Genomic DNA, 27,896 nt, shown 5'->3' on the forward strand with positions numbered 1-27,896 from the left:
GTGCGAGTGTGTGCGGTGTCACGGTGTAAACATATAAGCGTACACAGTCTTGCGACCAACGGAACCTAATTGGTCGACATCCTGTTTTGGTCGCCCGATTCCGATATGTATTATACATGAATTATGACTCACGGTGCCCGCGTGTCTCGGGTTTTGTTGCTGCTGCGATGCAGTTGTTACTAGCTGACCCCGCTAGTAATTTGATAGAAAGACATCCGGCAACATGCGAGCAGAATCACCGGTGCAACTTGAATTTCGCCCACTTTCGATCCCTTACAATAGAAAGTCTTCTGCCCCGGAGGTATTCTAGCGCACCGGCTCAAACTGGAGCCGTTGTATGCGGTGATCAGTTAAATTGACCCCAATGAAAGATGAACCGACGCGCAGAGATTTTCCTTGTTCTTAAGGCACCGAGAGTAACGAATGAAATGGAATGAAATGGAATGACTGTGCTTCGTATCGAAGCGGACGATATACCAACCAAGGGAACAATGTCTTTGTAGACTCTGTCTCTCTTGAGTACCAGGACGTTGTCCTTTCTGTCTTCGACGTCCCAGTACCCCCACCTTGCGACGGTCTCCAACACGCTCTCGTTGTGATGCAGGGGACGTTCGAGGTCACCACCAAGGGCCGACTCCTCGAGGCACAACTCGTGGGGTTGATGGCCCGTCTTGTCCGCCAGTTCTCTGCACACGTCGAACGCGGTTTTGTGGGGACCAAGCTGCAACGGTCGGAGCATGATTAGGGTGAAACGTGACCGTTGAACTCTGGACGTACCGTGACGTTGACGCATTCCCCGTCCCTCGCGATCACGTAGATCCAGATCTTGAGGTCCCCCGAGGGCGCCGCCCTTGGACGATTGTTGGACACGTGGTGCCGCTCCAGAACCTCCAGGATCTTCGCCTCCCTGGCCAAGTCCGCCGCGGAGAGTTGATAGAGCTTCGGGTAGAGCTCGATCAGGTCCCCGACCACTCTCGTCTCGGACCGGTTCCAATCGTCGCTCTTAGTCTCTCCGGCGTGCATCAATGTGGGGCCCCACACTGCTGACAGGTTCGTAACGGTCATTCGGTTCCTCGCGCTCTGCTGGCTCAGGCAGTGAAGATGGGCCAGTATCCTCCGGAGCGTCGCCCCCGCCACGGTGCTCAACCTCTCGAGCTTGCTTCTGTAGTTCGCCACCCGCTCATCCGTGTTTTTCATGTCTGCATGGCAGTGGTTGGAAAGAATAACGATTAGTTTCGTACCCTGAGTGTGTCGAGTAATGTCAATATGGCGTTCGAAGACGATGAAATCCACAATGCATACTAATTTGACCCGGAGCGTAGTAATCGGTCCAAGTATATGTGCGTATAATAAAATAAAAAGCAATTGGTGGTAATTGCAGGAAGCGTTTATTGAATTGTTATCGGGTTCCCCTCGCCGCGCTGGTCTACTGCGCTGCGCTTTCCTAATGCATGCTAATGCCGCCGGTTTTAATTCGCTGCGCAGTTATTACACGTCAAAGGAACGTTCAACTCAGCTGTTATGGACGCCATGCCGCTGCGTAGAACTGAACGAACGGGCCCAGGTCACTGCCGTGGGCGTCCCTCTCGTTGTTTCAGACGGACAGTTCGTTAACCGATCATTTTTACTTGCATTGACCTTTTACTTTTTCTTTTAGCCTCTGGATGATTCACCAAACATTGAGAATGTCGCCCCTTGGTATACGTCTATATGAGAAATTTAAAACTGACTATGGGAAACGGAACGCTCTTTCTCCCAACGGTAGGAGGCCAATTGGGACAGAATGCTCATTGTCGTATTTTACGAATAATGGAATACCTACACGAACAGGCTCAGCGTACTTAGTTGATTATAATTTAACGACATTAAACCTACTGTTGCCGCGAGGACTCATCGTATTAGTGTACCGGAAGTCGGAACTATATTTTCACCGGGGCATTAACAATCTTTAGGTAATTTTTTTCTTCCTTTGCAATATTCTTTTACGGTGTTTGGTTCAATTTCACATAGTTGAGAGATTCTGCATTGCACGTCGCTAAAAGCTGGCATCGCAAAGATATAGCAACAAAAATATAATATTTCACTAGCAATGATGCGAGAAAGTTAGCTAGGCCTGGGTGTAAGAATAAATAATTGACACCATTTCCACGCCTGGTTTTCGCGGTACGCTAGGTGAACATTGTGTTATACACGTCAGAGTCGTATCGTCTACTGCGGTGAGAATTCTCTTACGATGAGACTGACGAGGGTAAAATTTTCCGCTATTTGTGTCGAACGCAGTCTCACAATCAGGGGTCTAGAAACTCTACCTCATTCTAACAACAATGTCGATTCTGTACTCACCCACGATTCGGCAAAGAGAATCGTGACTGGCGGCGGGCAAAAGGGGCTCAGGTAGATCCCTCAGGAATCGTCTGAGCACCGTCGCAACGTCGTGCTCCGAGTAGTCAACCTTCGTGATTTGCGTCACCCACGCATCTTTGCGGAATGCTTCCAAGAGGCGGGCAACAGCGGTACTGGATCCACTGCGCCGATAAATGCCCTCGGACATGATACCTGCGGATCGGAATACATCGAGATCAGACACAACCTGCATGGCTGCACTCTTGGAGTAGGAAAAATCTTATTCCAGTAGCAAGCTCGAGGCCCGTTAATCTAAGCGTAGAACGAGCGGGTTTTGGTCGCCCCACATAGACTCCAATCAACGTTTGCATTAAACCTTCATCGGTCCTGCAGCTGGAAAGAGCGAGGCGTGAAAGAGGCGAGTGGGGCAACCTTTGTTAGTCTAGTTGTGTTCCATGCACTGAGTCAGAGAGTGGTCAGATGCTTCCGGGAAACCAATGACGAATTACGTCACGACAGTGCACGGGAAGTTACCTACATTCATCTACCTGTACAGGTTATACAGGCCAAATTGAGGATTGTCATGTGTCGGTTAAACACCGCGCGGTGTCGGTCTGATTTCACTTCCAGATAATTTATCGATGACAACTGCTCACCGTGGGTGTAAATGAAATTTATACACTTCTCCAGGATGACCGGCACGTTGTCCTGCGTCAGCTGCTGCTGCTCAATGTCAGGACCGCAGCTTGTCGCCGCTTGGTAGAGGGCGTGCTTCCATGCAGGACCTTCTCTCGAACCCGGCGCTGCAATATGTAGGGCACTTTTTCCTCCGGCATCGACAACCACGACCGGAACGCTTCCACCCCCAGGGATCGGTCCCTCGTGTTCTCTGAGGACTGTCGAGGTAAAAGGATAAAAAGTGGAAAGGGTTCAATGCCTTGATATTGTAAGGAGGTGACGATTCGTTATCGGTGACATTTGCACCGTCGAATTCAGTTTCTTGTAAATTCGATTAGTTCTAGGTCTGTGGGAAAGTATTTTTCTGTCCGTGTAGTGATAATCGTGAGTTCATCGACTCCGGGCGATTGATTGTACTGTTCAAACGCTCTTTCTTTATCTCGTTCGTCCACCGTCGGATTTAAGCTTACAGCAGAGCTGTGAACCCTGTCAAATTGACGGAAACGCTTACAGCATATCTGCTCGGTTATTCGTCAATTTTCATTGTATCTAGTTTCGCGATTTGTCTAAGTAACGGCGATTTGAACGGAGTTCTTCGGCCGTGACTATTACTTTTTGTCCTGTCTGATGCCATGCGGCGTTGAACTTCGCTTGGCAACAAACCGGCGCTTGGTCCGTTCGTGAGAGCGAATTTTTTTTTATCTCGTTCCAGAGTTCGCGCGAGAGACGAGACGAAATCTACGAAGACTCACAATCGAGTCGGACATCGCTCTTCGACCCTCGTATGTAAAGAAAGCTTTACCTATGCAACGGGCTTTCCGCAGGTCCAGATGTTCAAAGATAACGGGATCCATTGACCGCGTGTAGAAGAGGCTTCTTCGTTGCAACAGCAGCCAAGCAGGAAACCACGTTCCGGTAACGCCTTCCTGCGAAGAAGTTTGACTTTCAATTTTGGATCGTGGATTCGAACGACTTGTTTACTGCATTTACGTTAATCCTGGATGTGCAGGTGATAACCAATTGCTAATATTCACGGGTTTGGGAAGCTCGAATCTGCGGCTGGGAGATTCTCTGCATCTCGCGCGATCGCTCGTAGAAAGTAGATTTCCTTGAAAAGTGATCGCTCCGTACGTAGGTATGTACCTACCTGCGCGAGTATTATTGTTACTCCGAGTTCTCAGATTTCGCACAGGGTTTCTTGCTTTTAAAGACGTTTCGAATTTCGTTACCGACGCTTCGCGTGAGAGTGAGAGAGAGAGAGAGAGAGATGCAAAGAGGGAGGGGAGAAAGAGAGAGGCTTACCTTGACATAGGCCCAGCCCACCCTCGCTAGTTCGGAACTGTATCTAACGGGAAAGACTGGCGTCAGAGCCTCCAGAATACGTTGGGCCCAAATTCTTCGTTCCGTTACACCCTTGACGTAGAACACGTGGACGCCAGGCCTTCCATCCCCGCTGATCGCCACGCAGTGAACAGCTTCCCCGTCGACTGTCCTGAAAAAATTCAGGCGAAACCCCCGCGTACTTTCAATTTTATTCGCGGTCGATGCATTTTTTGCGTAACGGTGAAACTGATTTGTTACTTTCAAATTTCTTGTCGACTCTGCTGCGGCGAAACTCCTCGATGATACACCTATTTACGAACCTGCACTTTTCCCGTACCGATTTCGTCGAGAAATTCGAACGAACTCTTTGAATATAATGACTGATGACTTTTTTCCGAATTTTATTGGACCACAAGAATACTCGGAATTTTTTTTAGATTTTTTAAATCGAATGGTTTCGAGTTACGATTAAAGAATGAAATTTCTCAATACGAACTAGCTCAAAAACGTGAGATCTGATTATAAAATTTCATTAGAATAAAATACTCGGTTTGGTTCGAAATTTGAAAACTATGTGGAAAGTTGTATGAACTTGGTGAATACTCTGGTAAAACTTAAATATGTAACATTTCAGATTATTTTCGAAGGTTAGAATTTACCGGTATTTTATTTTAATGAAATTTATTTGCAGACCTCAAGTTTTTGTGCTACGTTTACTTGAAAAATGTATATTCCTTAAAATGGGCGTTTAAAAAAAAAAAAAAAACATCGCAACTCGAAACTGTCCGATCTAAACATTCTGAAAAAAATTCACAGTCTTTTTGTGGGCTAGTGAAATTCGGAAAAAAATTGAGGACTGAATTTAAACAGATAAGGTCAAGCGTAGGTCGAGTTCGGCTGAAACGCCCCTGATGCAAGAAATTAATCTCCATGCGAGAAAAAGAGTCCTCCGCTTCTCGGCTGGATGCTCTTAATTCGCAATCATTTCAACCGTTTTATCTATCCGTTGCCAAGTGTTCGATACGACAAACTGAATATTTACAGCTTTTAAACGGTTCCGGGAATCGGTTTCATCGCTGTGCATTTCAGAGCCTTATTACAATTGTTTGAACGCGTTGTCACAAGTTACATCGCCGGGATATTAACTCTAACATGGTACTCTCCGGTACGTATGTTCCCCACAGTGATTTCAAATCTTCCGCCAAAGCAGCGGGATCGTTCGGAATTAAGCCGGGTTCAGGTCAAATTATGACACACTTTTCGAATTTTCAAAAATTTTTAAATGGTACCATCGTTTGGGGTGGGGTGCGTTGGGTACATTTGTACCCCGGTGTATAGTTAGGTGGTAAAAAAATTAGTGTACTATTCTGAGGTTAAACCGCAGCGAGGAAACCTCACGACTTGGTACTTCCGTTTGGAGACTTCTAGTTTATATTATACCTAGTCAGGATTTGACAAGAATTGATTTTTTAAATTTCATTTTCGTAATGTACATACATTCAAGTATATGCACAGAAAATTTCATGTCGATCCGTCAAATATTCTTGAAGTTACGCGCACATTTTCAAAGACGCCCCGGTGTTTTAAATTGTTTGTGAAACTTTGCACGCGGTTTTCTCAAAACTAACTTCTCAAAGTCGATGCGCAAGATTTCTCGGAAACGGCTAAGCTCATCAGTCTCAAATTTTTACACAAGCTTTATGAATATATTTTTCAGTCCTTGAGCGAAGGTTTTTTTCTCCTACCATATATCAACAAAATCTTTATCGATTTTTCATTTCGGACGATCCAGTCCAGAGATATATCGCTCACCGCAAGACGCCTTTTTTTAGAATCGTCCACGTAGATCGGCTTTAGTAGCTTTAAAAATCATTATTTTTTACAAATAAAAAATATCAGAATAAAGTTCAATGGTACCTCAATACGTATGTAAGTCTTGATATAAGTAAACTGAAATCTCTCTTCGTGAAAAATCCTTGAAAAATCGCGTTTTTTCGGCCTCCTGACCAGGCATAACCCTATCAATTCCGTACAACGAACAGAGCAACGAATCGCGTGAAAATTTCTTTGCTCTCCCACGGCCAGCGTGGGGACCCGTCGAATTAGGGTTCCCCCCAACGAAGGAAGGGACATGGAGGAACTAATTGTGACGATAGAGCGAACAAGCGTCGGTCTTCTGATTGACGCCGACGAGTCGTTCATAGAGACGGTACTTGACTTACTTGACATCCTGGAGCAGATGCACGCTGTGAATCGTCTCGAGGAGGACGCTCTCCTTCAGGGTGGTCATGCTCTTGTCAGTGTAGAAGGACAACTTGTTGTCCTGAAGCACGGCGGCCCGGGGCACCAAGTCTTTCGCCCTCTCGATACCGACACCGGGTCTGTAGACGATCCCCCTTTGCGGCGTCGACTTGTGTCCCGTGTACGGTGGACGCTCCAGCCTGCCCCCGATCGCGGGTTCCTTCGGGACGTCGCGGTTCCGGGATAGCAGCTTACTGCCCCGCACGAAGCTCATCACGTTTGGCCTGATGCTGGCGACCGAGTCGTGCCTCAGTTTCCTCTGCAATTTCCTCATCATCGAGGTCCTGTTCTCCTCCGCGACCTGGGGACTCGGTGGTGGCACCTCTTCGGGACACGTCGCGACCTCTGTAACTCCGATGGTTTCCCTCTGTACGTGAATTTTTATCGAAGGTTTCCTCGGCGGCACCGCCGGCTGCTTCTTACGCAGCTGAGAGAGCTTTGGCAGCAGGGCTGGATTCTTGTTCGGCACTTCGATCATCTCGACCTCGTCGTAATCGTTCTTCGGTAGGGAGTCGTACCGCCTTGGGGGCTCCGGCGGTGGTCCAGTCGCTTCGGCATTATCGACTCCCTCGTCCTTGGGCTGGATGACCTCGTGGTAGGCTTCGTCCTCCGCGTCTTCCTCCTGCTCCTGGAGGTCTGCGAGGCTCCCGGCGCTGCTCGGCGACTCGCTGGTGGCGAGGAGAGCCTCCAGCAGCATCAGATCGTTGTTCTCGTAGTTGCTGTAGACGCTCTCGTCGGCCCGAGCGAGAGGGTCAAACTCGAAGAGCAGCGACTTGCTCGTCTCCCGCCCGGACTCGACCACGATTTGGTCGGAGTCCAGCTTCCGAGGCAGCCAGTTCTCGTACATGGAATTCGGTATCGAGACCGTGCTCGCTCGCGGGTTGTTCAGAACTGGTTCCTGTATCGGAGGTTCGTTGACGCCTTCGTCGAGGCTCGACATCGCCTCGAGGTCAACGCCGGGCTTGGGGCTCGGCGTTGCGTCGTAAAAGGTCCAGGAATCGGACCTGGAGAGTCGTTTGGGTCCGTCGATAGTGATTTTCTCGGTTAAATTCGACTCACCGTTGTTCATGCTGAGGTCAGAGTCGCTTCCGTGGCTTCGAGCGAAGCTGAGAAGGTCGAAGGAGTCGCTGAGGTCGAGGTCTCGAACTGCCGAGACGGTTGAACTGAGAGTATCGTACCTACTGCTGTGCCCGGAAGTTACCGACTGGAGCTCGTCGTAGATCGACTCTTCCGGAAGCGGCGGGGGCGGGTAAATCGGCGGTGGTGGGCTGTACCGGACCGTCGACAAGTCCTCGACGTTGCGCACGCTCTTCAGGGTCGTCCCGAGCGGACTGTAGAACGATATACCGTTGAAAATGTCGTCGGTCGGCATGGAGACGCATCGATCCTGACGTGCGCCGATCGTGTCTTTGAGCTTCCGGTTCGTAGCGTCGACGATATCGTCGGGCACGTCGCCACCGAGTCCGTCTTCGTTGTTCAGCGAGGCCAGGCGCCGCGTCAGCAAATTCTTAACCGATTTCTCGAGTCGCAGGCTAGCGTTCCGAGTGCTCGATATCACCGCCTTGCTCTTCGACGTCATCTTCTCCGATATCTCGTCCTTGAAATTCCTCGACGAGTTGCCCAGGGTTCGGAAGAACTCGGGCCCCGAGCTCCTGCCCTCAGGAGTCGTGCAGGACTTCGTGCCCTCATCGCTTTTCTCCGAGGTACTCGACTCGCTTGAGCTCGTTGACCTCGGCGTTGATCGCACGGTGGTGGAATGCAGATTTCTAGGCGCCGGTACCGGCACGGGTCGTGTGCCCTTGCCCTCGGCGATCAAGGTCGAGCGAGGTTTCGGCACTGGTTTTGCCTCCATTTTACTCTTTCAATGTTAAACTTGGCGGTCGCAGAACGCTCTTCGGTCTCTCGTGTGATCGTTCAAGGCTCCCGATTCAATCGCTCCTCGATCCTCTAACCTGGCGTGCGAAAATCCATGACCCTCTAAGCGCAGTGTCCACACGGTGTTTGAACCGACGATAATTAGGTGTTGCCCGCTTGTTTGCATAGGCATGAGCTACTTTTAAATCATCCGCGCACATCGCATCTCATGCCTCTTCGCGCTGTTATTACGTGGTTCGTATTACAAATTGTGGATAATTCATTTAAAGGTTCCTTCGAAGTCGGTTCCAGTCAATGTTACATCGGAACGAACAGTCGCTGATGCTCGTGTGATTTTTATTTCACACGAAATTGGACACAGCGACACCTCTCTAAAGTTCGCAAGGTTTCTCTTATCTCGGAGTCCAAAGATTGATCAATGGTGATACCAATTATGGCGTAACAGACTCGGTAGTGTTTCGCGGCGATGAACGACGGATCGTTTCATATTTATAGCTGGAACATTATCGTTCTGACGTTACCTATTCCACCGAGAGAGTGAGAGAGTGGAAAAAAATAGAAGGAGAAAGACACACGTACAGGCGATGAGTGAGTGAGGGAATGAGTCACTTACTCCACAGCGGTGATAAAATGCTTGCTTGCACACGTTCGTTTAGCCAACCAGACGTAAAAGCAGATGCCCATGCGTGTGTGTGACGTGCGTGTAGATCACATCGACTCTTGAATCTGCACGTATCAACACTGGTACAAATATCTAAATATATAGGCTGTTGCACGCGTGTACGTAGGAATACTCATTTATAACCGCACGAGTCACCCGACTCAGCTGATTCCAAGTCGCGCTCTGAATCTTCTCCTGTCTTATGACGATTGTGCGTATCTACACCGGTTGTCGGCTGCTATGGCTTTCAGAGACGATCCGTTCCGCTGGGTACGTTAATCTTCACGTGACACTGGCGAACCTGACACTGGACATGCTCGCTCAGCTATGTGGCAATTGCGACCACCGTTGAACGGTGATTCATTAACTCCAGAGCATGGGTTGAATTCGGGGAACCCGACATCCGAGTCATAGACACTTTGTGAGGCTGTTATTTCCTACGTCGGATGGTAAGACCCTCGGTTTCTTTCTCCGCGGGTCAAGAGCAACGACCAACCGCAAAGATGGGGGTCCCTTGAAGACGCAACGCTGTGTCCGGGTTCAGAGTTTGTACCTACCGGGACAGATTTCCTCTTTGAACGAAACGGGTTTCCAAAGTGCGTTTCACTCGCGTAGACAGCGCTGATTTTATTACGGGTAGGGTTTCACGGTTTGACAGATAAGATTGCGCGAGGGCTGGACGTCCTTACCGCCTCTTGCGAGCACTCGTTTCGCTGTAATCCGGTCACGATTTCGTCAACACCGCGACTACGTCGAAGGAAACCACCGAGCAGTCGCTTGCCGATGTCAATTTCGTTCCCTCGAATACCGGACCTGGAGCTCGGTAGAGACGACTGGGCCTCGAAGCGCCGCCTTCGGTGGGGCTTTTGTCACTGGTGCCAGTGCAGCGATCTCCTCGTTGCATGGAGAAAAGAAAAACGACGCGAGCCGAATCCGCCCGAACCAAACGACGCCGCTCTCGGGCACGAGTACCAACGCACTGTAATCGGCAAGCATCGTCATCGCTCAACCGCAGACCCACAGGCCCAGGGTCGCTCGAGTCGCAAGGTTGTCGACTCTGCCCGATCACCCATCGTGTACCGGGTGTCGTTTACCGACTCGGATTCCATATGTCCGCAGGAGTTGGACTGTTCCGCTCCTGCAAGAATCCCGGGTGGGAGTAAAGTGCGAAGGTTCCATTCAAGAGACTAGACGACAACCAAAGAGGCAAACATGCGGAGTGTACTTGGGACATGGTTGTTGTTTAAAACAAACAAAGTGAAAACAATAGTTGGGCTGGCGAGCCGAGGTGAAAGGTCCGGATCTTCCAACCTTCGATCCTGATCGATCCTCTCTGATGGTCAAGGAGCTTGACCAGGGTCGGGGACGTGATGGAAACCGGGATTTCTGGAAGGACGAACCACGGCGAAGATCTTTGGACAGCCGTCTTTGCTCGCAGCTGCCGCAGCGGAACGTCGGAATCCTTTCTCGTCGTCATGTACTACGCCTTAATCAACTTTATCCCAGTGTGACGTTTGCACTGCGAACCATTGTTCTTGCTGCGGCGTTTACTGGCGGCATTAGTTGACTGATTAGTTAGGGTACAACCCTTTAATTTATCAGCAATTAAACCCGCTGCGCTCCCAATTTACTTTATACATATATTCTCTTTTCTCCCGATGCTCTATTCGAGATAATATTTTCATGCTTGTTCAGAGTTCCACGCATTATTCGAATCACCTTTTCGTAGGGTGGGCGATAAAAAGTTTCTCACCGCTGGTGAATATGTACGGCTACTTGTAGCAGTCAACCTAATTTTCCATTCTTCTAGCGCGCGACTTTCGCTTGCAGGTAAATATTGTACACACGTATTCGTACGTCGGGAATTTTTCGGTCAAATTTAGCACGACAGTTATCCTTGGTCCGTTATTCGCAGTAAGCTATCGTTGTTCTGCGGTATAAACAACCACGTGTCGGTGATTAATCGTACGGAGGAGTCAAAGAGTTTAAAACAGAAGTTTGCTTACTTTGTTTTCGCGAGTTTCGCAAAAATTTGAAAAGAAAATTATTTTCTCGAGTGTAATTTGAAATTCATTTTCTAAATGAATAGAAAAAGAAAAGAAAAACGTGTCGAAGGGGTGGAAAAGACAAGACGTTCTCTTTGTATTCAATAAACTTTATTTTCATTCAAATACGATCCACATGTAAATTGAATAACGCATTCGCCTGTACTATACAGCTGTGTAACGACTGACGGTTAATTAATCGTTATTTGTTGTATTTAATACATGATTCGTGGGGGTATCTGAAGACGGGGCAAAGTGAATATCCGCGAATACGACGAACATTATTTATTGTGTCACGAATGGTGAAAATTACGCGAATCTGTAATTCGTTCAATAAAACGAGACGATTCCATTTGCCAACTTTCTATGTTATACGGATATATTTTACGAAAAATTCATCTCGCCGAGCCGAATTCATTACCCCAAGCGAATCACGTAATTTATCGAGAAACGAATCCTGCGGTAACAAAGTTCGTAATAAAGATTTTCGGATTTATTCAATTAATACTAATGTTGCGGTGGTAAAATTACAACAATTTTTTTCTTTTTTCTCAATCAATTAATCGGTAAAATGAAAACGAGCGCGTCTCGACGGAACGAAACATTTATCAAGCAAAGAAACTCGCTCGCATATCGAAGACGCAAGATCAGTTGAGGATTATCGAACAGCGGATTGCCGTTTTATAATCCATGCGTAATGACCCGAGGTGAAAAAATTTGGAACAAATTTTTTTTTACGTATACGTGTTGTGCTGTGAATATGTTAAGTTATTAAATCTGTTCGTCGAATCGATTGCTTTAAAATATAGAAAAATATTTATTATATGTGAAAAAATATGCAGTTTGCAGTCGTTGAATTATTATATACTATTTATATATTATAATATTAATAGTAATAGCCGAGTGGACAGATCTGCGTCTTCGATGTATGTATATTTATATGTACTCGTTATATATGTACCTCGTACAGCACAGATAAATACTATATACACATTTATATATGCGTATATGTATAGTATAGCATATATAATATATGTATACTTAAATCACAACGCGAAAATTTTTCTTTTTCATTCTCTTTTCTTTTCTTTTTTTTTTTTTTTTTTTTTTTGTATATTCAACTTTTCTTCTGTTCACCTTCGAAACGTAACGTATTTTAAATAATATCATAACTTCAGTTGCGACAATTTATATTACTCTACGTACCTATTACAGTAAGTGATTGTGTATTTTATAATTATTCATTTGAATAATTATTATACAGTGTTTAATATTATAGCTGTATTGCAGTCGTCGCAGACGGTAATTAATTAATTAATTAATCAATTAATTAACTAGTGAGTCTAATTGTTGAACGATTATCGAAATACACAAATATATTATGTAAATGTATGTATATATATATATATATGTATGTATATATATATATATGTATAATAATGCATGTGTTTATGCATGTATAACTTACCTATAAGGTTAAAACTAATCCACATATCGATTCATTTTACTCGTGTGTGTAATATTATATCATAATACGTGTTATGCATAATATGTTATACATTCAATTTATATGGGGAAAAAAAACCGACGAAAAACTATCGCACCGATTCTTTCTCCTCTCGCTTAAGGCGAATTCAATTTTATACTTGTTATAACTAATTAGACGCAGTTTGGGGATTCGATGAGCGATTTGTTATAAACGACCCGGTGGCTCGTGGCGAACGGACGACGCGTTTTTACATGAATTTGCGACTTCTAAATATCTAATCATGTGTTAATAAGAAAGAAATTAAAAGTAGAAAATTATACTCTTACAAAGATGCAGTTTCGCTGTTGCAGGGAAATTCCTTGTTTAGGGTCGCAAAAAATTATCGGAAATCATACTAGCTCTCGTTTATTTATACAGGGTGGGGCATTTAAAGCGACCAGGGCGATTTTCTCGAAAACGAAGCAAAATCTCAAAAAAATTTTCAGCTCTTGGTTAGATTTTGAAAGGTAGCATTAAGAATCTAATGCCTGACAGAGTTGTTTACATCACGCAAACCTTAGAGGCATTGTTTTTCCTGCGTGAATCAGAAAGTTGAAATCGAACCAAGAGTTATCAGTCAAAACACAAAGTTGTCAACGAATTTTGTTCGTCGTTGTATCTTTTTCTTACTTTTGAAATATCCTATCGAGTCTCAATTTTAGGAAACTGGCGTGCTTATACTTTTATACTCGAAATTGAATACTCTTTTCATTTTCATAATAAAAAACACACCATCATGTTTAAAAAACCAAATCTGACCTTCGTATCTCCGTGGCGCATCCACTTGATAAAAATTCGATCGCGCCATGTTCCGTCCATTTCAAAACCTTACAGCTCTCGACTGAAAATTTTTTTGAGATTTTGCTTCGTTTTCGAGAAAATCACCCTGGTCACTTTAAATGCCCCACCGCGCACCGTGTACATTACACTCGCATCGTCCGTGAAAATCGATCCTCGAGCCTGGAGGGACACAACGTTAACCTTAATTAAATACGTAAGTGGACACGAATTCTAAAATTGCCCGGTATTTTTGTATTGATCGATTTGATCGATCTTATAACGCAATAACGTGTACATCTTATAAATAGGTTCAATGTATATTATATGGTAATTGGTATTATATAATTCAACAGTAAATATATTATCACATTTAGATTGTATATTAATTTTAAGACAATATTATTATTATTATTGTTATTATTATTTTTCTTGTTGTTCTTGTTGTTGTTGTTGTTGTTGTTGTTATTGTTACCATTAATATTAAATAAATCCATCGAAGGAAGTCGTAGCTGTGGAAACGTATAATTTATAATCAAACGCGTGAAATGTACTTTTTTTAATTACACGATATCGGGAATTTTGGCGTGGAAAGTAGAGCTGATTTTGAAATTTTTTCAGAGTATCCGACGCAGGGGAAAAATTACACCGTGAGCGATTAGAAATATATAATAGAACGACATGGAACTATGCACTATACGTTTGTATATCTTAAGAATTCGTTTCCCACACGGTATTTGCTGAGCATACAAGAATCTTATCTCTGCCTGTTATCCCGCTTGCCCACATATTCCTCTCTTTCTCGCAATCTCCGTTTTTCTATTCGCACAAGAATATTCTTGCATAAGTGCCAACAGTTTACAGTGAAAATAATTCGCCAGCGATTTTCTTCAAAGTATCCAAGAGTATAATAATTATGGAGCAGCGACTTTTGTTTGCGACGAAGAATTGAAAAACAAAGCGAACGCCCGTTTCGATAATATATAATATCATCTAAATTTCTAAACTAAAATTTCGCTTTAGCTACAACATGTAATAAAAAAAACACCAACGTGTAGATCGCATATAATTTCCATGTCCGTGTTTGAGACTTGCGTTTATATTTAGTGAGAGGCTTACGCTTTACGGCTAAAATTGTAAGTTTCATTACAGTTGAAAGATCTTTAACAAGCGTTAATTTCGTATTTACATTTGAAGTACATAATACATCTAGGTTAAAACGTTCCTTCGTTGATTTGCTTTTCTTTTCTTTCTTTTTTTCTTTTTTTTTTTTTTTTTTGTCAATTTTCCTTCGATATTCGGTACGAGCGTAACTATAACAATTCATGTGAAATTATTCTCACAATACGAGCAAAAAAATTACCGTAATTGTCACCCGTACACTTCAATGAAATATAATTGTCTCAAAACGTTACATTGGCACGCAAGAAATTCCGTATAATATATAAATATATACACACACACACACACACGCACACAAAAGTATATATGTATATATGTATATTACACTCTTAGACGGACTGTGTATTTGTATGTATTTTAATAAGCATAGTCGCACGAATCGTTAAATACCCAATCATATGTTACAAGTGTGTAAGTTTGTGTGAACGAATGAACAGATCTGAAAACTGTGTACGCATGTCGTAACAATACGTGTATCACACTGGCCAGTGAAAAAAACATAAACATCCTAGAAAATATATGTATGTATGTGTAATAATATTCAATAACAATAATAATAATAATAACGACAATAATAAATATATGTTACATACATTAAGACAACGTCGAATCTACGCTAATTATTATATTATATACATGTATAAATAATTTACCGACGTATATTGCCACGCGATAAAAACCGCATCGGATCCGTGATGTGCATTTTAAATACACATCTCAATGCATATTACAAGTGTAATAATATAATTGTCAGAAAATCGCAGCACCGTGTTCGTATTATGTAAATTAGACAGATTTGGGCATGCAGATTAAAGCATAATTAAACACATTAAAAATTGACACACATTAATGTATATTACGTAACTCTGTTACGTATTAGCTAAATTTTTACGTTGGTAGTTGCGTATGCATGTATCATATTTTAATATAATATAATATCGTACAGAGAATTGAAAGAATTTGAAAAATAGCACCTTTCCTTATATTGCCAGGGTTTTAATGATTTTTTTTTTTTTTTTTATCTAGTATAATAATAATAATAATAATAATTGGTATAATTCGTATATTGCCAATTTCTTTACTTTCTATACAATTTACGCGCGAATCAGTCTCTTCGAATTGGGTAGATTTATACATATATCATTCTTGATATATACGTACAACGTCATTTAGTCTAGTAATTTTGAATATAATATATACTCGGAGAAGCATATATGTATATTTTTTCTAAAAAATATCGATTCATTTGATAATTTTGTAAATATTTCGAATTTTAAGAATTTATGTTTCAAATTGATGGGAATCAATGTACGATGTCGCCGAACATTCTTATCGTTAGATGGTGAAACCTGTATCCTTCCATTTTCCAAATATCTTTTACAGCTAGTTTATTAATATATCCTACTTTCACTAATCTCGTTTCTTAACCACGTGGTTCGTATTCTCTGCATTCTCCGCTGGCTCATCGCGATTATCATCATACATCATTTTTCATTCCGCAAAGCCTGGAATTGTTAATCGGAGGTGAAAATTCGACAATTACTGCATATAATTTTGGGCAGTATTGATAATCTTCGACTTATAATTTATGTTTGTTATAAGTCAGTACCTTCGACGTTATTTAACTTTCTTTTATCTCATTTCGTTCCTTATAAACGCATAAAACCCTGGCATATTATCAGTTCTAAGTCTCAGTCTTTGTTACCACCATTTTTAGTATTTCTGCCGCCGAAATTCTTTTCGATATATTTCTGTTTTTTTTTTTTTTTTCTCTTTTTCTTTTTCGTTTTTCAATTTTTATTCATATATCGTCCTTCTTGACTCTTGTCAGTATTTTACTTGTTTAGATTTCAGTCTCCCTCTTATCCAGTCTACGACATCTAGCACCATCTCGCAGCTTTCATATAATAATGACTAATATATGTATGTATAATAATATATAATATAATCAATAATATCGTCCGATCGCGTTACGAATATATCATCGTCACGCGATCCGGATGCGAATAATAAAAAATTCTTTACAAATATTTACTTTTACTTAGAAGTTAGTTTGAAAATTTCTTTCCCCAGCAAAAGTTTCAAGGGTTATTCCATTTCGCTTTTATACTTGTCAATTTGCTTTTATCTTATTCCTATATATTTTCTCTCTCTCTCTCTCTCTCTTTTCATTTTCCTTTATTCTTTCGTTTCTTCTCTTCTCTTCTGTTTGTCCGTACTTTTAGCTTACGTTAAGTTATCGACAGTTGCATGCACTTGCTAATTCAATTCTACAAAACACATCGGTAAAAGTAGTTCTTGTCTTTTATTTCCACGGACCAGAGACGCAATTTATGAATCGATTCTTTTGCTTTTGTTCGTATTGGTGAAGTTTAATTTTCATCTTTTTATATTGATTGAATGTAAGTTTTAATAACGTGTTATTTAGGCATTCGTAGGTATTGATTATTGGGGATATAGATTTATACCGATGGTACTGTAAATTGTGACAGAAAGGAATAAAAGTTGAAAAAAATTGGGAAGAGAAATTTCGGTGACAGTTTTCAAATATCGTATCTTGAAAAAAAAAAAATATCCAAGCAAAAACTGTCACGGTTTCAGCACCCAGGAAATTTTGTAAGTTTTCTCGTTTTTTTTTTCCAAATTATTTTTTCTCAAGAATCAACAACGCGTCTCTGGTCAATTTTTATTACAGATCGGCTGTAAAGAATCTACGCCTCGTCATTATTGCACAATATATAATAAGAATTTTAACGATAATTTGAAGTCGTTTAGTTTACTATAGTGACACGTGCTAATAGTTAAACTGCTTATTGACGAAGTTAGGACGTGTAAAATTGTATTTATACCTATATTTATATTAATGTATATTCATAATTCACTTCTCTCAAATATATTATGTATAATAAGAGTTAAAACAATTATATTTTCCAAATAACTTGCACGCGTAAACTCCGCCATGCTTTTTTTTTTTTGTATAGTATTAAATACTAGCTCGGCTGGCAAATAAATTGCAATAAAAAGACGACCTCCGTATGTTCAAAAGAATTCTCGTAATATCGTATTACGAATACTTTGAGCTTAATTTAATGTATGCACGATTCTAGGTACGCGTCACTTGTTGTATTTACCACTTTGAATCAATTCGTGCAGTTGTTTCTATCATACTCCTCGTGTCATCTCGATAAAATAGCACCCATGTGGGACTCGACTCGGTAGGTATTCGAATCGAGCCAGTTTCTAAGTGATAGATGAAGAAAAAAAAAAAAAACCTTACCAGCAGGCGTGAAAAGTTTGAACATTCTAGAGGGTGGGGGTGAAAACTTGGAAGGGTCAATATTTGGAATGACCGATGTATCGAAATTTCAAACATGCGAAAATAAAATAACGAAAGATGAATTGTTCGAAATCTTTCGTTATTTTACTTTCGAATGTTTGAAACTTCGGTATATCGGCCATTCCAAGTATTCATCCTTCCAAGTTTTTACTTCCACACATTTTAGAGAGACAACGATTACACAGGCACATAAAAAGCATCTTGTCCGGCCGATCAGACCACCAAACCTGTATATTGGTTGCACGTGCTGAATCCCCTAGATTTTGAGCTATATATGGGGTATTCCAATCTAATTTTCGCGTCGAAAAATCTTATAACGTTCGAGGTCGATGAACGAATCTTTCAGGCAGGATTATTCAAAATCTGGGGACGACGGTGCAATTCTTACATCCGATTTGGATTTAGCGCGTGCAAAAACGTTTAATTACGGTCGTTCACTCCGCCGGACGGGAAACTTTTTTTGTGTGACTACGTTATTCGTATCGGCTCCACCTTTTTTTCCTCCAACTAACTCTCTGCGAGAGTATAAACTTATAGATGTAGATAAGACGTGTCTTACACGTGAATCGATTATCCAGCTTAAAACGCCAGCCGAATATTCTTTGGCGTGAAATAACGCCTGAATCCCGTGAAAAAAGTCGGAAACATGTTTCCTCGGTTTAAAGATTTACGCCGAAAGATCACTTCGCCGAGATGTGAGCGACGTGCTCGCCTGTTGCCGATTTTCTTCCTAAGTCGCACTTCCGGAGTTCGAGGCCGGTGAAGAGGCTGGACTTCTCAGATTTTGACCGATTGGCGTGATCTGCAGCATGCCGCGGGGACTGAAGGTGTCGCAGTAGAGGTTTTCCTTCTTGTGAACGCGACGCACGTGGCTTCTCAAATTGTCGCGTCTGGCACTCCGGTAGGCGCAGTGTGGACAAAGGTGCGGCTTCTCCCCGGTGTGCATCCTTCGATGCTGAATGAGCTGAAAGAAGCAACGAGATAGAGAGGGAGAGTTGGAGGTACGTAAGAAGAGGAGGAGGAAGAAGAAGAAGAAGAAGAAGAAGAAGAACAGTCCAGTCAAAATAGGTCTGAATTAAAAATATTCGAGATATGGCAACATTTTTGTGTACAGGGGTTTTCGGCCTTCGTTAACTGAAGTCTGAAGTCAACTGTGAGCCGCGTAGTCGGCGTTTCGAGAAAACGGGAAAATTTGACGATTTTTTGCATTTTCCTCAAAAACAGCTATCGATAGGTGAAAAATGACTTGACCACCGTGTAGAGTGGAAAATTCTACGTCGAATTATGTTAACATACGTCGGAAACGGAATCGAATTAACAAGTTAGGAGAGGTGAAATTATTTCACCAAAAATTAGAATTTCTTTTTTTTTTTATTTGTTAATTCGATTCCGTTTCCGACACGTGACGACATAATTCGATGTAGAATTTTCCGCTCTACACGATGACCGAGTTCTTTCTCATCTATCGACAGCAGTTTTTGAGGGAAACGCAAGAAATCACAGACGCAAAAATGCAGCCGTATCCCAAATATTTTTGACTCGGACCTATTTTGACTGGATGAAGAAGAAGAAGAAGAAGAGAAAGAAGAGGAAGAGAGAGTATTGACTTTACCTTCTTAAGCTGCACCGTCCTGAAGATGCATATGTCGCAGCAGAAGTACCGATCGTCGCGGTGCCTCCGCATGTGCCGGCTGAGGTCGACTTCCGAGGTCCGATCGGCCCCGCAAACGGGACAGCTGACCCTTGTCTCGGGCGCGGCGCCCTTGGCATGGGCCCTGAGGTGCTTTTGGAAGGCCTTCTCGATGGTGCAGGCGTAGGAGCACATCGAGCAACGGTATTCCTCCCTCTCGTACCTGGATTGAAAGACCGCGAGTTGCGGTAGGGGTGAGTTTCGAGCTTCCGGCAGCCTCCAACGCTTCGTAGAAACCTCAAGTACCTGTACCTGACGCGCTGAAGGGCCAGCGAGCGCTTCTTCCCGGTCGGCGACATGCCTTGGGCCACGTGCGCCGCCACGTGGGTCTCCATCTCGCACCGACTTCCGGTCGCGAAGTCGCATCCGGTCGCCGGACACCTCCGAGACTCCCCGGCGTCCAGGGCCGACATTGCCGGATGACAGTCGGCGATGTGCTTTCTCAGAGCTGGCCGCGTGTCCGAAACCGTTTCGCAAGAACCGCAGGAGTAACCGCGACCCGGTCTCGTCAGCTCTCGAGATCTGAAGAAGTAGAGGAGAGGATACTGGTTACGCTGGTTCGCTTTTTAATTTTTTTTTTTTAAGGTGCTGCTCGAAAAATTTGTGACAAACATTGAAAAAATTACTGCCGTCAAACCTGGGGGAGGTAGGAAAATATTTATAGGTCGCTAACAATTATTGTAATATTTTTTATTTATTTTTATGTGTACGCTTTATGAACTTTACTACCTCTTCGAGGTCTTACGACAATTTTTTTTTTCAGTCTTTGTCACAAATTTTTCGAGTGACGCCTTAAAACAAAAAAACGTTAATAAATGAGCCACCCTAATGTTCGTGTTACGACCGGCGGAGACCCGAACTGTCACTTTTATCTCTTAACCGTAATCTCACACTTCTCATATTGTCCCTCTATATTTGACGTCTCCACGATCTTAGACATAGCCGAAAAGTATCCACTCGGCATCGATGTGGGACCCCCTGCTTCTCGCAGACCTCCTCCGAACATCTCCCGTTTTGTTACCTTGACTCACTCAGAACCCTACACCTTATAAAGACGCGTCTCCAGACCTCATGTTCAATTGCAGTCATAGAATTACCTTGGAATTCATTTTTTAAACAAACACCTTTCGACAAACATCGATCATCATTCCCTACCCAACGAGCAGCCTTCAGGTGTGCCTACTTTCGGCGGGAAGGGACCCATTCAATAGTCCATAACGAACATAACACTGGTGGCAGCGGTGGGATACGAACCGACGCCTCCGGCATCACCAATCATTCGATATTCTAGCGACTTACTTCTCGGTGCAGGAGGACGAGTCGCTCTCGGATCCGCTCTCGGAAGGTATAGGAGGCACCTCGGAACCCTCCAGAGCAGCCGTCGCCGCCGAGAGTCGTCCCAGCATCGCCGTGTACGCTCCGAGGACCCAGCTGTTCAGGACCGGTGGAACACCCTCTTCCTAAAACCGATCGATCGAGTCATGAGTGATCGGCAGGAACGCCGCAGGGAATCTGTGACCCAGACGAACCTTGTCCAGAAGAAGACACGGCAGCCCGTCCGGGGGCTTTGGGTGAAGATTATTGTTCGCCGAGTGCCGGGATTCGTCGTTACCGCTGCTCACACTTTCCGCATCGCTTTCGTCCCCCGGGTCCTCCGTATTTCTGATCACACGTCGTATGGCCGTCTGGTTTTAAATCGAAACCATTACTGGTCGTTAATCCTCAACGATTTGATACCAACTGCGTTGCGGTAATTATACCTACTTTCTTTTGTTTTCATCCGGGTACGCTCGTATGGAAGAAGACCAGCACTGGGGCTTAAGGGGGTGGTACAGGTTGGACGGTCTAAAATCGTACCTATTTTTAGGATTCTCTTTTTTAAGGAAAGTAAAAACACTCGGAGCAATGTCAGTTTGAGGGCTTTATTATTTATAGTTTCAAGAACATTTTAGAATTTTTTCATTGAAATTACTAACAAATTGGCGCCAGTTCGCTATTGATATGCGCCATGTCGCCATTTTGTTAATAATTTCAATGAAAAAATTCTAAAATGTTCTTCAAACTTTAAATAATAAAGCCTACAAACTGAAATGTCTCCAAGTGTTTTCATTCCTTTTAAAAAAAGAAAACCCTAAAAATAAGCATGATTTTAGATGAGCCAAGCTGTACCCCCCCACCCTTTATTAAGGACGAATTGGCTGAACCGAATGAACGAAAGTTGGAATAACGGAAAGAAACCGGTTAAAAAATCTACACTAATGTTACTCACGTCTACGACGTTGAACACTAGAGAAACAACATCCCCGCAGCGTCACAAACACGATTCTCATTGTCAGTCAATTCGAACAAAACTAATCAACTATTCTGGAATTAAAAGTTTTGTGATCGGGATGTTTAAGCCGATTAGGTACGAGACTCTGGTGTTTTTTATCCGGTATAAATGTTTTTCAGCCAGGAATGTTGTTCATTTCGTTCATTTTTAGATTTCCTTTCAAAGGGTTTCTCCCTCTTTTCTCGAATCGCTATTCGATCGGTGATTTCGGCCGATTCATCCTCCGCAGTTATCGTCGATCTCCGTTACCCACCTGACTCGAGTTCTCGTCGTCATCCCGGTCGCTCCTCCGTCTTTCTTCGATGTTCGATTCGTTGTCTCGTGGTTCCCGAGCCCCGCCGGGCTGCCCAGGCTCCGTCGTCCTGGAGAGGGTCCTGGTAACCAGTTCCATGGCTCGATAAGCGGGGCTGCTCGCGGCGACGGGCATCGCGACCCCGTCAACCGGATGCCGCAGCGTGTTCAAGGCGAAGGCTGCCCCAGGTGTTCCAGGACCCCCTGGACCCAGGATCGGGTGTCTTCGGGCGAGCCGCGGATCGCCCCAAAGTCCCCCCGCGGCGTGCAGACTCCAGATCCCATATTCCATCTTCGGGTGGTTCATTTTCAACGTTTTGTTAGTTCGAGGGATCTTCGCAGGTGATGAGAATTCGAAAATACGATATTCGTTCGGTGGGTGTAGTTCCGAAAAACCCCTACCTTTGATCAATTTCATATTTCGCATACCCGTGTACTTAGACTCGCCGATGACGAATATGATTGTGAAAATACCCGAAAATTTGATTTTCAAGGTCAAAACTAAGGAAAACCGATTCTTAAAAACTTTTTCTACTTTATTTCGATGAGTTTTGATCTTGGAGAAAAATGTTTTTCACCAAAGTTCTAGCCCATAAATTATAGACTCATCTTTTATGTTCCGTACAGTTTTTGGCTGAAATCAGTTTTTTTTTTCCGAGGAAAATGGAGTAGTGCTCCAATAAGTATGTACGTTTTGCCAAAACTCCATTAGTTTCGATATTGTCTACTTAGGTTGTAGTTTGGTCTTTGAAGTACGTGTGGTATTTTTTTTTTCTCAATATGTTTGTGTTTTGAATCGTACGAAAAACGCGGAAAGTGACTGTTGCAACTCAAAGGTTGAAACAAGTTGAGCCTCCGTGTGACAGGAGCGCAATAACGTACTAATTGTAGCATTGTTCCATTAAAAAAAAAAATAAAATGATTTCACCCAAAAACTGTAAGGAACGTTGAAGATCAGTCTTTTTATAGGCTACAATTTTCGTATAAAACATTTTTTTGCTAAGATCAACACTTATCGAAATAAAATAGAAATACTTTTTCAAAATTTGGTTTTCGTGAGTTTTGACCTTGTAAATCAAATTTGCGGTTATTTTCACTATCATATTCACGATCAGCGAGTCATAATACATGGGTATACGAAATTTCAAATTGATCCGAGGCACGGGCTTCTCGGAACTTTATCCCATTCTATTTATCTGCATATCTTGTGCTACAGTTTGACTATGTGGAAATTAACGAGTTTTTCGTAAAAATAATTGAATAGTTAAAACAATTACAATGACTGGCGAAATTTATACAGCTGATATAGTAATTCTCACGATAACGTGTACAAATGCGGTATAATTGTGAGGAATTGAATGAGAAATCGATAATAAATTAGCTTCTGTGACAAGTTGAGGAATATATTATTGTTTTTTGGTGAAATTTAATCTCAATTCTGGTGCAAGCTGCTGTCATACAAGACTTGTACGAGTCTTGTGAAAAAATGAATGATTTTGGAGAAATTTGCTAAAGCAGGGAAAGAAAATGGGAGAGAATAGATTGACACGGAAATACTAAAGAGCTAGAGCCTAATTAGTGAGCCTCATCCTCTTCCCGCCCTGATTCGCCACCCTTCCGCCCTCAGCGAGGTCCCGTCCCAAAACCCAACACAGAAATCCCCGACCATCCTCTCGAATCGATTTGTTATTGTTTTTGTGTCTGCGGTCTCAGGCTGCCGGGGTTGGTAGGGCAGAGAGGTGGCGGCAGAGAGCTGAGATGAGGGATGCTGGGCCGAGATGAGAGGAGAGGAGAGGAGAGGAGAGCGGCGAGGAGAGGAAAGGAGGAATATGGGCAGGGGATGCAGGGTTGGATTATGTGCATGGTGAGGTATGGTTGACGAGGTGTATAGGGCTAGTGACGTCAGGGGTGAAAATTTCAACTATCGCGGGGGAGGGGGTGGGGGAGAGGGTGAAAATCTGGTGCCGATAAAAGACGAGAGTAAATTGAGGGAGGCGTGCAGATATGCATAAGGATGTGAAACGCGGTTATATTCTAATTTAAAATTAGGCTTAATGTAATATATATATTGTATATTTACGTGCTGACGGCCGGTAGCCTCTCGCTGCTCCTATCTGGTTACCATTACACTCAAATGTATGAAATGCACTAACATACTCTATCCCCCCACAATAGCCCTATTTATGATTGGGCAAAATTGCTTTCCATGCGCAGAATAAAATTCCACGCAGTAAAAATGTTTAAAAATAATGTGAAAATTGCGAAAAAAACGACCAGTTTTTTGAAAAAAAATTTTTTCCAAAACCATCGATTTTTTTTCACGCATCTTTTCGCCACGATATGCGGTTTATTCTTGCCAAATGTTTGCAAAAATTAACGAAAAATTAAATATGGCGAGACGGTGAGCCTGCGCAAAATATCATGTGTTTTTCGCGAATTCCGCGGGACCCGGATGGCGCCCCCGATCCTTGTCAGCCCGGCAAAATCCACCAAAATGGCGATTCCTCTAATTTTGCGTCATTTTTCTTTTCTACCTTGAAGCCACGAGCGGAAGTCTCGATTAAAATGTCGATTAATTCGCACGGGGAATGTTGCATGTACTATTCCCATTTGAATTACGTTATGAATGAAAACGGTGGGAAAAACGTTTTCGTTTCGTCACCAATCATATTAAATCTTGATTTCGTTAAGGGTATATCCGCACATCGGCCACCATTTTGGTCCTTTTTTTTTTTGTAATTCTGTTTCGATGTATTTCAACGACAAGAGCGACCAGATGTTATACAAACGTATCTTGGCCCATTTTAGATCACCTTTTAACTTTACGGGATAGAAGAAATTCGACGGATATACAGGACATAATTTATTATAAAAGGAGAATTTGTACAAAATATATAATAGTAAATTCTTAATAGCTATATTTCATTAATCTTTATCGGTATGAACACGCACTGAGACAGGTGGAAATTAATTGATTAATGTCAGTCTGCTAGAACGTTGCAAGACACGTCGGCATCGTTGTCGGCAAAAGATGCAGAGGCTTCCTTTAAAACGAGGACTTGAAGTCCGCAGAGAATATCGTCGAATCTGAAATCGAAGAATGAATGTAAATTTTTGGATTGGAATTTTCGTAGCGACTTTGTAAACGTATCGTATTATTCCAGGCATCGTACTTTTTTTTCACGCATTCGATTTCCGTTTGTTTGTCGGTCAAATTCTGTAACCCGTCCGCAAGATCCCGGTATGTGGTTTCCTTGTTGCCGTTTGACTTCAGTATGCACTTCAGTACCTCGCCAATGTCTTCTAAGCTTTTAAAAAACTCCCAGCTTTCCTCTGGATTGTTGGGAATGACAATACCCTGACATTGCAGCTCGTCTAACGGTTCGAGCAGCGTTTTTAAGTCCAATAATTTTTCCTTTACCTTATTTTTTCGAAGGTCATCTGTAGAGTGATAAATTTTATTTTATTTAATTGCAGGACAAGGCTTATTCTCTCCTAACAATAAATTCGAATATCTGACTATTCATGTTTCTTTTTCCTACCAAAGGACGCGGTAATGTCCGTTAATTGGGCATCGATTCTGCTCTGCATCAGGTTTGCGCTTCTCAATTCACTTTCTCTCAGTTTCGCCGCCTCGACCTTCTTCTTGGCAACGCGTCTCTCGCTTGAAACGGCAACCATCTGAGCAGTCATCGCACATTCCTTTTCGGCAATTTTCTTCTTAACTAGAATCTCAGTCGCTGTAGCTCGCAGGTACTTATCGTAAAGAAGGCTCAGTTCATTTTCAGGATACTCGGACTCCGCTTTCATGGGAAGCTGTGACGGATGTTGGGCCAAGGTCATGTTGAGTCTGGCCACCGCACCTACGCGTCTTTTCGTCACCAGACCTAGAGCAGAAGACAAAAGGCACGGGTTTGAGAAGCGAGACGAAACAGTTGAATAACACTCCTCCATTCTTTGCCGAAGGTTCCGTCTATTTACCTGGGGGGATCATTATGTCACCAGGACCCATGGTAGGTCTGTGTCGAAAGTTTGTTGTTCGATTCATCGCCGAAATTGTGACATCATGAGATGGGTTACGCGAGCGATTTTCAGGTGTGCCAGCATTTCGTGTTCTAGAAAAAGCAATTTCGAAATGCTGTATACATTTTATTCTTGATATGCATTGCCCAAGACGTAAATTTCATTGTAAACAAACGACATATTATTCATGACAGTCTACTTTACGCCTAAAGGAGTTTTATCGAGTTGATAAAGCTAATGCGAAGTTGAATATTAACAATCTCAACTCACTTCTTCGCGCTGTTAGATTTTACCGCACCCGGTTTCGGTTCTCTCTGCATGATTGGTTGTGGTTTTTAGGTTACGTCAAAGATTCGGAACAACTCTATTTCGCACACCGCAGGGTTTCGATTGGTTTTCAGGACGTTCCACGAGGCTAGGGTAACATGTTTCTCCAATTTCCTCACGCATCCATAGGTCCAATTATCATATCTTCACGATTTAAACATTCATACGATCCACCTCTCGTAACACTCGTCTCTGCGCTTCTTCAAGTTTGACGTTTGTACACAGCCGGCGAGATGGCGAGAATCGAAGCTCGAAACGTGTCAGAAGTGAGGAGGATTTTATAGTTTCTTGGTTACACTCAACGTGGCGCTACCGGATGGCCCGAATTTTAGCGCTGCCAGTGCTGGTATTAGGAACTATTTGAGCCGCAGAAAGACCATTTGAAATTCCGCGGTTCGGTAACTGAAACTACGATTAATAAAAATCTGACCGTGCTTCTTATTATTTGACTGATTCAAGAACGCTATTTCTTCGTTATTTACTTGCTTCTCTTATTTGGCAACAGACATTTTTTGGTATTTTCGAGAACCGAACAATTTATTAAGTGAAAAGAATGGCTCGCGACGCAAGGACGTTGATTATATTCGCCGAAAATATAAGTTTTGCTTTACTCGTACACCGAAAACGTACAATTAGTGATAGGTAAAATGCAAAATGTACAGAATACGCTGTATTGATCAGCCGTGTTTTATAACTGCAGGATAATTCCGCTTTTAATTTCAATTCCATGAAATATTTCCTCATTCGTATAAGCGCGTTAACGAACTTTTATATTTCAAGTACAATCGGAATGTGCGAAAAATGAGATCGTGCAAACGGAGTTCGCACAACGATTGTAGCGATCTGTGAACGCGATGCTGGAACATAGGGTGCGCGCTTCGTCACTTTACAATGGGAACCATGCAGCAGGCAAAATTTTAAACTCGACCCGAGGATAATCCTTATGAGAGGTCGCGAGTAACCTTGTCGAGTGCTTGTTCCGCGTTCGAGTACCTCAGAGCCTGAATACTCAATTAAGTCGATCAACAAAGGGTATAAGGCACAGCCGGAGAGCGGGACAGAAATGACGTCAGTCGGGAATCGTCAAAGAAGAAGGACTAAACGAATCGCGGGGAGTAAAATATGTGAGTTGCTTCGTTACATAGGTCTGCATAAAAGAATTTTTTTTTCAGCTGCATGGGAT

General features: G+C 42.9%; 3 protein-coding genes across 3 annotated transcripts in view; all 3 read right to left on the reverse strand.

Moving 5' to 3' along the window:
• The window catches only part of LOC124175341, an 11,932-nt gene extending 1,814 nt beyond the window's left edge, over nt 1-10,118 (reverse strand). Inside the window, exons 1-7 of the mRNA XM_046555472.1 lie at nt 6,567-10,118; nt 4,324-4,513; nt 3,824-3,947; nt 3,000-3,239; nt 2,344-2,556; nt 778-1,199; nt 482-721 (exon numbers count right to left, since the gene is read on the reverse strand). Coding sequence (XP_046411428.1) covers nt 482-721; nt 778-1,199; nt 2,344-2,556; nt 3,000-3,239; nt 3,824-3,947; nt 4,324-4,513; nt 6,567-8,497 — 3,360 coding nt within the window. The 5' untranslated portion in view covers nt 8,498-10,118. The remainder of the gene's footprint in view (nt 1-481; nt 722-777; nt 1,200-2,343; nt 2,557-2,999; nt 3,240-3,823; nt 3,948-4,323; nt 4,514-6,566) is intronic.
• Nucleotides 10,119-16,496: 6,378 nt separating this feature from the next.
• LOC124175360 (zinc finger protein 316-like) lies at nt 16,497-24,521 on the reverse strand. The gene is made up of 7 exons (XM_046555539.1): nt 24,444-24,521; nt 22,326-22,655; nt 21,270-21,425; nt 21,040-21,200; nt 19,993-20,262; nt 19,663-19,903; nt 16,497-19,014 (listed from the first exon to the last, which is right to left on the reverse strand). Exons 2-7 carry the CDS (start codon nt 22,653-22,655, stop codon nt 18,781-18,783), a joined length of 1,392 nt encoding a protein of 463 aa, XP_046411495.1. The 5' UTR covers nt 24,444-24,521; the 3' UTR covers nt 16,497-18,780.
• Nucleotides 24,522-25,216: 695 nt separating this feature from the next.
• LOC124175373 lies at nt 25,217-26,957 on the reverse strand. Its single transcript, XM_046555576.1, has 5 exons — nt 26,657-26,957; nt 26,345-26,478; nt 25,906-26,250; nt 25,537-25,804; nt 25,217-25,450 (listed from the first exon to the last, which is right to left on the reverse strand). Exons 1-5 carry the CDS (start codon nt 26,704-26,706, stop codon nt 25,345-25,347), a joined length of 903 nt encoding a protein of 300 aa, XP_046411532.1. The 5' UTR covers nt 26,707-26,957; the 3' UTR covers nt 25,217-25,344.
• Between the last annotated feature and the right edge of the window lie 939 nt (nt 26,958-27,896).

The sequence above is a fragment of the Neodiprion fabricii genome, chromosome 2 (assembly GCF_021155785.1).
Source record: "Neodiprion fabricii isolate iyNeoFabr1 chromosome 2, iyNeoFabr1.1, whole genome shotgun sequence".
Taxonomy (NCBI): Eukaryota; Metazoa; Arthropoda; class Insecta; order Hymenoptera; family Diprionidae; genus Neodiprion; species Neodiprion fabricii.

Excerpts from the sequence above, each read along its gene's own strand:
- LOC124175360 (XM_046555539.1), bottom strand. The coding sequence starts at position 22,655 with ATGGAATATGGGATCTGGAGTCTGCACGCCGCGGGGGGACTTTGGGGC. Across the intron at positions 20,263-21,039 it reads TCGTCCTCCTGCACCGAGAA|ATCTCGAGAGCTGACGAGAC; the intron begins GTAAGTCGCTAG and ends CTACTTCTTCAG. Across the intron at positions 19,904-19,992 it reads CTGGCCCTTCAGCGCGTCAG|GTACGAGAGGGAGGAATACC; the intron begins GTACAGGTACTT and ends CTTTCAATCCAG.
- LOC124175373 (XM_046555576.1), bottom strand. The coding sequence starts at position 26,706 with ATGCAGAGAGAACCGAAACCGGGTGCGGTAAAATCTAACAGCGCGAAG. Across the intron at positions 26,479-26,656 it reads AAATCTAACAGCGCGAAGAA|AACACGAAATGCTGGCACAC; the intron begins GTGAGTTGAGAT and ends TGCTTTTTCTAG. Across the intron at positions 26,251-26,344 it reads TGACATAATGATCCCCCCAG|GTCTGGTGACGAAAAGACGC; the intron begins GTAAATAGACGG and ends CTTCTGCTCTAG.